The sequence below is a fragment of the Vombatus ursinus genome, unplaced genomic scaffold (genome assembly GCF_900497805.2).
Source record: "Vombatus ursinus unplaced genomic scaffold, bare-nosed wombat genome assembly UNPS02014798.1, whole genome shotgun sequence".
Classification (NCBI taxonomy): domain Eukaryota; kingdom Metazoa; phylum Chordata; class Mammalia; order Diprotodontia; family Vombatidae; genus Vombatus; species Vombatus ursinus.
In genome coordinates this window covers 7,463,661-7,476,217 of record NW_020954576.1, presented here as the reverse complement: position 1 = coordinate 7,476,217, position 12,557 = coordinate 7,463,661, and the positions used below count along the sequence as shown (strand labels likewise).

At 37.3% G+C, this 12,557-nt stretch overlaps 1 protein-coding gene across 1 annotated transcript in view; it reads left to right on the top strand.

Moving 5' to 3' along the window:
- Positions 1 to 12,557, top strand: part of LOC114049980 (pecanex-like protein 2) — a 369,169-nt gene that overhangs the window by 50,828 nt on the left and 305,784 nt on the right. Inside the window, exons 6-8 of the mRNA XM_027871475.1 lie at positions 3,874 to 4,021; positions 4,255 to 4,400; positions 6,707 to 6,800. Of these exons, the coding sequence (XP_027727276.1) occupies positions 3,874 to 4,021; positions 4,255 to 4,400; positions 6,707 to 6,800 (388 nt within the window). The remainder of the gene's footprint in view (positions 1 to 3,873; positions 4,022 to 4,254; positions 4,401 to 6,706; positions 6,801 to 12,557) is intronic.

Below are 12,557 nucleotides of genomic sequence, written 5' to 3'. Positions count from 1 at the left end.
CAGCATGCCTTGCAGTATGCCTTGCTTATGTTCCTTCCTCACTATTCACATAGTCACCACCTTAGTTTAGGTCTTATCATCCCGTCATTTGAACTATTGCAATGACCTACTAATTGATCTCCTTGCCTCAATTTTTTTCTCTACCCCAATCAATCCTTAATACAGATGTCAAAAGTATTTTCCTTAAGTGTAGGGTTAAATGACTTGCCCAGGGTAACATAACTAGTGAGTGAGGCCAGATTTGAACTCAGGAAGATGAGTCTCCCAGACTTCAGCTCAGCCCTCTATCTACTGCACCACCTAGCTGCCAACCATGTCACTATCCTACTTGAAAAAATCAAATGGCTTCCTATTGCTTCTAAGATCAAATGTAAGCTTCTTTGTTTCATATTTAAAGTCCATCATAATCTGCCTTCAACTTACCTTTCCAGCCTCATTATACATTCCTCTCCTTCCTTAATGCTATGGTCCAACCACTCCTCCGGTCTCATTGACATTTCTCAGGTATGGCATAGTTCATTCTCAAACCTGGAATGGGTTTCTTCCTCCCTTCTATTTCATAGAATCCATTACTTCCTTTGTAACTAAATTCAAATACCACCTTATGATACTGTGTTTCCTGGTCACACTAACTACTAGTTCTCTCCCTCCCAAAACTACCTTATATTGATTTTGTACATGCAACTACATAGTAGTTTGTGTGTGTGTGTGTGTGTGTATATATATATATATTTTATATAAATGATATAAACAAATACATTACTTGCATGCATATATACATATACATGTTGTCTACCCCAGTAGAATTTAAGTTCTTTGAGAGCAGCAATTGTTAGACTATTCCACTTTTATCTTTATATCCTCATTGCCTATCAGAGTGCTTGGCACATAGTATGTTCTTAATAAATGTTAGTTGATTGATTAATTAACCCAAATGTCAAATATTCAGCAATTCTCTTCTCCCAGGCTCACAGGCCAACAATGCCAAGTACTAATTTCCCCAAGCGACAGCTTTGTCATCTATCCAGGGGATTAGTGAATACTGGTGTCAGTGATCATGGAAGCCCTTTACTGTTTCTGTTCCTTTTGAAAATGGCTACTAGGATTCCATCAGCAGAAGGGTAAAGAACTTGTCACTAAAAGCTTATTAGCTCAAGTAATAATATCTAGGTTATTCTATGAAGCCATGGTACACCAAAACTTTTGCTTTGATCTCATATTTTAAGAGGAGCCTAAGGTTGCTATAAGGTCTGTGGAATATTAACCTTATCATTATCTACATGACAAATGTGTTGAGTACAGAGACGTATTACTATACTTCCTTGTAAGCCCTATAGTACTTAACACATCATACATAACAAAATTTACATTCTAAGATACCTGTTAACTTACCTACATATTGAGGTACTGTCTTTTCTTCTGAAATAGTCCCCTTGTTAGAATCATGGTCTTAGAAATAATGAAGTGAAGACCCACGGAGCCTGCAGAGCGGTCAAGTGGCAACTCAAAGTCATACACTTTCCCCTTCCTTCTTTCTCACCCCTTACTGGCCAACAAATTTATTTGTGCTACATTCTTCATGGAACCTCAGATTATAGAAACCTTAGGGAAATGATTTTGGTTTATGTACTTCAAAAACCATTTCATAGTTCATATGAAAACATACCACAATGGCTAATACATAGCACCAATTCTGAAGGGTGTCTTCATGCATAGGATTTATCATTGATATATGGGCAACATGTACCACTTCCTACATTTCATTGCCTGGAACAAATGAAGCATTTCACTCTGACATTTTTAAAAAAATACTTAAAATACTAAATACACACAATTGTTGAAAGGTAAGTATTCTACTTGAGAGACAAACTTATTTTTGCTGAGATCTGCTTATAATGAAGCAACTAATTAATTCAGCAGTGTGTTGTAGTAATCAAAAAAGCTAACGTAATGTAATATCTTTGTTGTCATTGAGTCATTTCAGTCCTATCTGATTCTCCATGACCCCATTTGGGGTTTCCTTGGCAAAGATACTGGAGTGGTTTGCCATTTCCTTCTCCAGCTCATTTTACAAACGAGGAACTGAGGCAAGCAGGGTTAAGTGACTTGCCCAGGGTCACACAGTTAGTAAGTGTCTGAGGCCAGATTTGAACTCAGGTACTCCTGACTCCATGCCTGGTGCTCTATCCCCTGTACCACTTAACTGTCCTAATATGCTCTTGGGCACATTAAAAGGGAATAGTTTCCATGTTTAATGAGGAGGTAGTTCTTTTTTTTTCCTACTCTGGTCAGACTTCATCTGGAATATTGTGTTCAGTTCTGTATACCATGGTTTATGAATGACAATTGTTAAGTTGGAGAGTGTCTAGAATAAGACTATGAGGATGGTCAAGAGCTGTGAGTCCATGTCATCTGAAGTCTGTTGAAGGAATTCAAGTTAGCCTGTAGTAAAGGAGGCTCTGGGGGACATTGTAACTGTCTTTAAGTATCTGTAGGGTTACTATGTAGAGAAGGCATTAAACTTGTTCTATTTGAGACCAAGAGGGCAGAACCCCAAATGAGTGAGTGGAAATTGCAATAAGGCAAACTTAGAGAAGATATTAGGAAAAACTTCTAAATAATTAGAATTGGAATTGACTGCCTAGAGAGGAAATGGATTCTCACACTTTGGAGGTCTTCAGGCAAAAGCTCAATAACCACTTGTCAGCTATGTTATAGGAAATTTCTTTTTGTGTGTGCATTGGACTAGAGGCCTCTGAGTTCTCTTCCAACCCTCAAATCCTGATATTTAAATAATTTAAAATAAGCCACTGAAGATAATTTAGCATGGTTTATGTGTTCTGGTGTGAATGTAAGCTGGTAGGATGTCAAGAGCTCATTCAATAAGAAGAAGAATGTCTTAGATTTACATGCTTTAGGGCTTAAAGTTTCCTAGTGTTTTCACATACATTATCCCCATTTGGTCCTCACAACAATCCTATCATATAAATAGGCAGATATTGTTATCCCCATTTTATAGCTTAGGAAACTGAGACTGAGAGGTTGTGAATTGAATGCAAGGCTTATAAGAGTAAATAATAGAGCCCTTGAGTCAGGTCCCTTAACTCCCAATTTAGTGCTTTATCCACTGTATCGTGACGTTTTGAATGATGATATTGCAGAACAGGATCCCTGGTAGGTGGAAGACGTGTTATTGTGGTGGACTTTTATTTATTTCTTTTAATATGACTGCTTTGTCACCCCATCTAAATTCTAAGATTTTTGAGAGCAGGTACCCAACCTAAAGTGTTCTCTCAATCCCTCTCTCTCTCTCTCTTTTACCCTGTCCTACTCCCTCTTCCTCTCCCTTTCCCTCTTCACCCACTTTGTTTTTGACTGCCACCTGTGACTTCATCAGTGTGGGGAAAACTATTGATGTTATAAGGCACTGATACAGACTCCAACTCTACTTATATACAAATTATAGTCTTAGAGAGTTACCTGGGCTCTGAGAGAAGTTACTTGTTCACATATTTGGAAATAGGACCTGAACTGAGATCTACTATGCCACATTACCCTGTACATAATGAGGTTCATAATAAATATGTATTGATTGAGAGATGAATGGAATCTTTTGGAGAGAATGGAAGAGTTAAAGTTCCTGATAGATATGTGTGGGTAAAGTGGAAGGGAGTGGATATGGAGGTAAGGGAAAGGGTATTACTGGAGTTTTACCCTAGTTTATCAGGAGAGTTTATAAACTGGGACTTCAAATCTGGTTTTATTTATTAAATATTTTACTTTTCTATCCTGCTAATACCCTTGGGTTTAACCCAAGATATATTCAAATTCTTTACATTAACATTCAAAGGAATGTGTTTTTTTTTTTTTCAGATAATCACCCTTTGGAGAAAAAGGATGAAATCATGGAAAATGAAAAACCCGGTGAGAATATTTCTAAACAAGGAAGAGCAGATGTACAAGGCCAAGACCATACTTGTGCTAGTCCTGTGCTTACTGAACCCACCAAGATCACTGCACTGTAAGGACAACTAACTCATTTTTGTTTTTCTAATTAAAGAGCCCACACAATATGAGTCCTAATATTCTATCTGATTTACATTCTTTGTTGTTGTTGTTGGTGGTGGTGGTGGTGGTAGTGTGTGTGTGTGTGTGTGTGTGTGCGTGTGCGCGCACATGCGCACGTGCGCCCATGTGTATGTGTTTATTATTGAAGAACCTCCTGATGGTAGTTTTAAATTTTTATGTGTCAAGTTTCCAGGGCAATAGACAAAGACAAATAATATACCGGGTTACTTCCCAGCAAGATAGCTCTGTCTTGCAAGTTATAAGTGGACCTGAGACATCTCTGCAAGATGAGATACCTGTAGATGCTATGCACGTTTTCATTGATGAACATGGTAAGTCTCTGCAATTGTTGCTAATATTCCATTAAGGAAGGTCTCTAAATTTTCTAAGAGAAAATTCATGGTCACATAGAGCAAGTATTGACTGGGATATGGGGGTGATAGGCCTCAGTTCTCTTACCAGCTCTGCTATGATTTGGACAGAGCAACCACTCTATATGTTTTGCTGACTTGTAGACTTGCCTTCAAACCCTGTCTATGCTTCTCAGTGGCTGTGTGATCTTGGACAAAACTCTGTCTCTTTTTGTACTGTTTTGGCTAGAACAAGGATCTGTGCCATTGCTATGTCACAGAAGCTGCTTTGCTGTAATGATAATCTTTGCTGGACACTGCTCTGATGGATTCTCTGATGCTTCCAGTTTTTGGCTCAGCTGAAATTGTTAATTCTTGAGTTTCTTTTAATCAAAGAAAGAATGGGTATTGTCATTACTCTTCAATTTAAACTTTTTTCTAATTTTTTTAGGCAAGGGTAGGAACACTGGCCTGGGACCAGCAAAAAAAAGTGTTCCCTTGCTACAGTTCCACATTGTCCTGTCTTATCTCCTTAGAGTCTGGTTGAAAGCTATGGAAGCCTTTTGCTGCCTCTGTAGGAAATTCTCAGCCTCAGGCATGTGGCATTTTAGACCAAAGAGGAGAATCTTCCCAGATAACTAATACCCTCAGTTTCAAGTCTTTTCTTTGGACTTCTCTCCTTAATGCAGGGCCTTGGGTCACTCTGTGAGAGATTTCATCCTAGTTTATAGTAAGCATTTCATATACTTTTCAGTTTTAATTTCTGAAGTACAGATTATAAATTAGGAAATTATTGGACTTTGAGTCAAAAAGACTTGACTTCAAATCTCACTTTAGCTTTGTGACCCTAGTCAAGTCACTTATTCACTCTGTTTCAGATCTTTCATCTTTAAAGTGATGGGGTTAAACTTGATGGTCTCTAAATTCCCTCCAAGATCCAAATATATTATCCTATAATCATACAGACTACAAACAGCTCTGAGGTTTGATGTTCTCCACCTTTCAAACCCTAAGTCTCTTCCATTTTTCCATGAAGAATAGTTGATGAAGGAAAGGCACATGAATAATCTTAAGACCAGGAAGCAAGGTCACTGCTTCTTCCCCCTACCCTTTCCTAAATTTTTCGTGGACAGATACAGTAAGCCAAAAGTATGGCATTACAACTGTATGATTCTACCAGAAGTTCCATTGACTGCTTAAGATATCTATCACCTTCTAGTGCCTAGATAGAATAGATAGTCCTGAAAATGAGCATATACTTAGAACCATCAACTATGAGGTCTGAAAAGTGTTTTAGAGATCATCTAGTACAAACCTGTTATTTTACAGATGATGAAACTGAAGTCCTAGGGTGTTTATGAGGTGGTCAAGTGGCAAGTTCAAAGTCACATACTTCCCTTTGCTTCTCTCCTTCCACCACAAGTCAACAGGTGCATTTGTGCTACTATATTGATGGAACCATTGATTATAGAAAGCTTAGGGAAGTGACTTTGGCCTATATGCTTAAAGAAATCACCTCAAAAGTCATATCAAAATACTCCATGAGTGCTAATATATAGCACCAGTTCTTTAGGGTGCCTCTCTTCATGAGATTTATTCCTGACATTATAAAGACATGTACCACTTACCACATTTCAGTTACATAAGTTACTCATGAATCATTTTCTTACTTCTTTAATAAAACACTCTGAGACATTTTACATACAAAAAGTGATCTGATTTTGTTTGTCTGGGATACATCAATCCATGATACCCTCATGAGTCAAATGTATAGATGAACTTAGAGTTTCATTCTTCTATTATCATTATTAACAAAGAATATAAACCAACCAGATTATGATACTATCCCATCTCTATGTATTTTTGTGGAAATACCTTCAATTTTTAAAAAAAAATTAGCAAGCTTTCATGTGTACATGGTTCTTGGTGCTGTATAGAATCTAGTATGATATGGACACTGTTACATAGAATACATATAGAAAAAGAATAGGGTAATTTCAGTTTAAATACAAATTGTAAGATTGAATATTTACTTAGATTTCTTACTGTAGAAGTAAATTATCAGAGAGGCAAGAACATTTCTTTATTAAAAGAACTTCCAAATTTATAGTTTACTGTGATGTGCATTCCTTCTTTAGAAAGATTTAAGAAATGTACCCCAGCTGCCATCTTTAATACTCACCGGATAATAATTTAAAATGTTTGCCCTATAATTTTAAAAAAGAAAGAGCAATCTATATACATATGCATATGTAATTTTGCATTGCATATTTTGATGTTTTTTAAAGGGGAAATTAGATCCTGTTACTTGAAGTCTGGGAATCAGAAGGAAGGAGAATTACTCCGTCAGCCATCAAATTGTGACTGTGTTTCTAATGCCCGGTAAGTGGAGAGTTAATCTGAAATTCATTAGGTTTTCCTTTGCTTGGGGATATGCTACTTATTCTGGCAGGGAATCTGAAGTGAGGAGACCTAGCATAGGATGAACATGTTAATTAGTTTTTAAATGTTAAGCCTTGTGGTTTTTTTCCGTAAAGAAAAAAAGTCTAAGATTAGTTGAGGTACAAGAAGAGGGTATTATGGTTTAATAATAGTTATAAATCAGCTAGAAATTTTGAGCATCCTCTAAAACTAAAAATGTTAGTGGTGAATCATAGATGTAGAACAGGGCATTTTTTGCTGGACATGGCCAAAATGTTTGTATTGAAAAAATATGCTACTTTCTTACACTGGAGAATTCTGTGTGTTGGGTCAGGGTTGTTATTGGGAAATGACAACAGCATTAAAAATCAATAAACATGTATTTAAGTAGAATATGCAGGTATAACTCCAGAATTGTGCATAAAAATAATACTGAAACACAGATTCCAGAATCTCAGAAGTTGGAAATTGAAAGGGACCCTGATGACCATAGCCTAACCCAGAAATGAAAAAGGAATAGCCATTACCACACACTTGATGAATGCTAATTCAGCATTTGCTTGAAGACCCCAAAGAAGGGAGAACCCATCACCTCTCTAAACAGCCCATTTCACTTTAGGATCACCCAAGCTGTTAGGACACTTTCACTGAAATCAAGTCTAAATGTGCCTCTTCCATCCATTCATGCTATTGCAGGTAGGTAACATAGCACATAGAGTGCAGGACCTGGAGTCAGGAAGACACATCCTGAGTTCAAATCTCACCTCAGACACTTGCTAGCTATGTGACCCTGGGCAAGTCATTTAACCCTGTTTGCGTCAGTTCCCTCATATGTACAATGAGTTGGAGAAGAAAATGTTAAACCACTACAGTATCTTTGCCAAGAAAACCCCAAATGGGCTCACAAAGAGTTGGGCATGACTGAAAAAACAGCTTACAGTCATTCATACTGTTTTGAACTTTTGGGACCAAAGAGAACAAATCTAGTACCTCTTCCACATGATAATCTTTCAGTTACTTAAAAGTGACTCCCATGTTCTCCTTGAGCCTTTTCTTCAGGCTAAATAACCTTAATTCTTTTGACTGGTGCCCATAAGACATGGACTCACAGCTTTTCTTCTTGGTCACTCTCCTCTTGATACTATCTAAATTATCAGAAAACTAAAAAGAAGTAAATAAGTAATTTGGAAACAAAATAACAAATTATCAATGTCTCTTTCAAACTATGGTACCTAGAAATGAATATGATACTCCTTGGATTTGTTTAGAAGACAGAAGAATTAAAGAAGAGAAAGGCCCAATTTTCATGGTGGATGAGACAATGCTAATTGGTAATAGAGACAATAGAACTGCTCAATTCATATTTTGTTTTGGTTTTCTCTACCCAGGAAAATAATCTCTGAACTGGTAAGGACAAAACAAAAATGACTAATAAGGAGGTGATACCTAAGACAAGTAAGGCCATTTTAAAAGTGCATGTAAATGCTCTTGATAAGTTAACTTCAGATGAACTACATTCTAGAGAATGGGAAAAAATGATATATGTACTTGAGCTACTGCCAGTGATTTTTGAAAATTCACAGAGAATGGGAGAGAGATTATAGGACTTGAGAAGAGGAAATGTCTTTCTGAGTTTCTGTGGCAGAAGGCTTCATCAGCCTAGTAAGGAGTGTCTTTAAACCTGGGCTTGTTCATTAACAACAGACGTGCAGCCCATCACTGGTTCTATGCTTAAAACATTTCCAGATTGATGGAAGTTGGCGGAGCTTGCATTTCGTTGGCATAGTCTTAGAGGATACAGACCCACATCCATACCCTGATGAAGAATTGGAGGAGGCTTTTAGTGAAGGCTTCCCATAGAAACATTGTTGTAAATAGTGATTAAGTTATTTAGTAGTAAGTACTGACTCAAGAAATTGTGTCATTAATAGCATTGTTTCTGAGAGAAAAGGCATGAAGAGATCAAAACAACTAACTTAGAAATGTGGCTTGAGCACAGCTTGTTCATAAGTTGAAAATGGCCCATATTTGAGCATTTGTAAATGACTATTGTGTTATGGTTTTCAAAATGTGGATTATCTAAAATTATAAAACTATAAGATATGCATATTTATGTCTATTTTATGAGATGATTCGATCCAGTGAGGATTTATTAAACATCTATTATGTGGTTCTTAGGATCATAGGAACATAAATTTAGATCTAGAAGAGACTTGGTAGTTATTCTAACCCACAACATTCATTTCACAGGTGAAGAAATTGATACCCTTTGCCCTGTGTACTAGAGATATAAAAATGAAAGATGAAATAGTTCCTGCCTTTATGGAGTTTATAATTCAGTAGGATATTAAATGTGTAATACAAGTCTAAATTAAGACTTAGACTTAACTTTATATTAAGCATAAAGAAACATCAAACAGAGATATGAGATGAGGAGGCATAGCTCTCCCCCAGCTTTGGGAATCAGGGAAGGACTTACAGAAGAGTTGGTATCTGAAGCCACGCCTTGAAGGAATGGACGTCTTTTTTATTGAGATGTGATAGAAATCTTTTCTAAAGATAGATAATGTATGGAAGTGGGAGAAAGCAAGACAGGATTGGGGAATGATTGTTAGTCCAGTTTAGCTGAAGAATTACAGCTTTTGAAGAGGTCATACTATTTTAGAACTTGAAAGTAGGGTTCTTTATAATTTATATATACATATATATATAGATAGATAAATGTGTGTATATATATACATATATATATATATGTCTCTTTTTCTGTTCATTGTTGTTCTGTAGTGTCCAAAATTTCATGACCCCATTTGGGGTTTTCTTGGCAAAGATATTGGAATGATTTGCTATTCCTTTCTCCAGTTTATTTTACACATGAGGAAATTGAGGCAAAAAGGGTTGGGTGAATTGTCCAGGGTCACACAGCTAATAAGTTTCTGAGGTCAGATTTGAACTCAGGAAAATGAGTCTTCCTGACTCCAGGCCCAGCACTCTGTCTACTGCACCATCTAGCTGCCTCCTTTAGTAATATCTTACACGAATATATCATCTTGGTATGGAGGTGACCCTGGCTTCTTAAAGCCTATGCCAGTAGATAATAGCTGTGATGATTCTATTAAACTGAAAAGTTTCATATATAGTCCTAGTGACTATTATTCAAGGATCATTCTAAGTTCAGAGACAAACTCATCTCCATAAGCTCTATAAGCCATCAGTAGGTGATATATGTGTGTATGTATGTTTCTATAAAGACACATGCTTATATGTACATATATACACACATACATATATATATACAAACAAATAATTATTGTTTATATGTGTGTTTATGTATGTATATGTAGGCATACCTATTTTACTGGCCACAAGTAAAAGTATATTTTACAAACTACCTTGCTAAGGCATAGCTGTATTATGGTCTCCATCAGGGGAGAGAATCCTAATATAAATGAATTATTGTCAGCTAAAATGAAGTATTTGAAGTGTTTTTCTCAATGTAATATTTTTTTGCTGTTGGGGGATGGGGTGGGGAGAGGAGGTAGGGTTGAATGAATATATTTAATTTTTTCTCAAAGCTTCATTTAACCATTGAGTTCCAGCATGCTAGGAAAGTGGCTAAATTGCATTTTCCATACTTTAGTTATACCGATTAGCATTTTCTTGGTGTGTAATAGTGAAAAGATGACACAAGATTCATAGTCATAGGACCTGGGTCTAAATCCAAGCTCTACTACTTGTCACCTGGGTGGCCTTGGACAAATCCAGAACTTGGCATAGTGCCTGGAAAACAGTAGGTGCTTAATAAATGTTTGTTGTCTTGAACTGACTAGATGGCAGAGTGGGATGTATTTCCAGTTGAAGACACATAGTCTTTAGGAGCCTGAGTTTACCTAGGAGTTTTCAAACAAAGGGTTTCCTCTGGCAGCTGTCACATCATTGGTAGGGCTATGGCATCAGGGAACATGAACCATTAGCAAAAGGTCCATATAATCCCTCTTGCACTACCTCCATTTCTGGGGATGGAGGGGGATTAGATTTACAAAAGGGCAGTTTCTAAAAATTAACCAGGATGAGGTAAATGTCATTATCACTATGCCCCATTAGCAAGTTTTCCGGAGAGTTTCAAAAGCCAGTTTTAACTGGAACTGGGTGCAGATTAAACCTTAAGCACACCAGAGTTGTATATCAGGATGCAATTCTAGGAAAGTAGCACCACAATTTCTTCCAGTTCTTCAGAAAGCATGTGACATAAAGCCAAAGGCAAGGCTGCTTCAGTTTTGATACCAAAGGAGATAATCGGGTTCAACAGAGGGTTTAATCAGTTTACAGAATACAAAACACTTTGTATTTATGTGTTTCTTGTGTTATGGGATAAAAAAAAACACACACATTTGCATGCAAAAAGAGACAGGAAAAGAGATATAATCCAAGAAATAAATGTGTGACCCAGTGATCATAAAAGATACATGGATTAGTCATGTAGTAAGAGTGATAAAGAGCCCTTCACAGTTACCTTAGAGCAGGGCTTCTTAATCTTTTTTGTGCCATGAACCCCTTTGGCAATCTGGGAAAGCTTATCAATAATGTTTTTAAATGAACAAAATTAATACACCAGAGGACACTAATGTGTGTGTGTGTGTGTGTGTGTGTGTGTGTGTGTGTGGAGACAGAGACAGAGAGAGACAGAGAGAGAATTCATAGACACTAAGGTAAGAACCCCTGCCATAGAGGAATCCATTCAGTGCATTGAATCAATCCTCTATGAAATATTTAAGGGACAATAGACTTTAGAGCTGGAAGGGACCTTAGAAGGCATTTACTCTAAACCCTTCATTTTACAGATTAAGAAACTGAGGCCAAGTTATTGAGTGACTTGTCCAAGGTCACATAGGTAGTAAGTGGCAGAGGCAGGATTCAAACACAAGTCCTCTGACTCCAGATCCTGTGATCTTTCTTTCCTTTCCACAGCATTCAGGCTCCTGGCACATTTAGGTCCCAGGGTTAAGAATGGATGGGACAACAGATAGCATAGAGATAAGATGGTAAAAAGGAATTGTATATCTTTGCACTGACATACCTGCAAGGAACAGATCCCAAAGCCACTGAAGAATGATATCCAGCCAACTCCACCCTCCGGCATCCTCCTAATTTTCTATTGCTCTCTATTATTAATATGCTGCCGTCACCCTCATTGCAATGGCTGGACGGGGGGGAGAGTAAGAATCCTTCTCCCTAATTTCTTCACCCCTATTTCCACCTTTATTTCTCTTTCTATTAATTGCCATCCTTCCCATTAGCCTCCTTCAACTTCCCTTTCCATTTCCTCTCTATATTGAAGTGCTGTTAACACTTATCCTGCGTCAATGTATTCTCATGTATCTCTGATTTAGTACAGTTTCTTTGTTTCCCACATCTAACAGTGTTTGCTGAGTTCCACTTTGCCTGAAAGTCAGGTGTGTTGCATTTTATTCCTTTCCCCCAGGGTTTCCCAGAATCCTGGAAGTGATTTGGGGGGTCCTCTCATCTCCATGGGTTCAAGCTTTGATCTATGTGTCCCTGTTCATTTTAAGGGTTCAGGTAGTCCAGCTCTATTTAATCACTGAACAGTCTGGTGGCCTTTACAAAGAAACAATTACTTCAAAGTTTTAGCCAGAACAAATATATAAATGTTTGTACACACACACACACACACACACACACACACACACACACACACACACA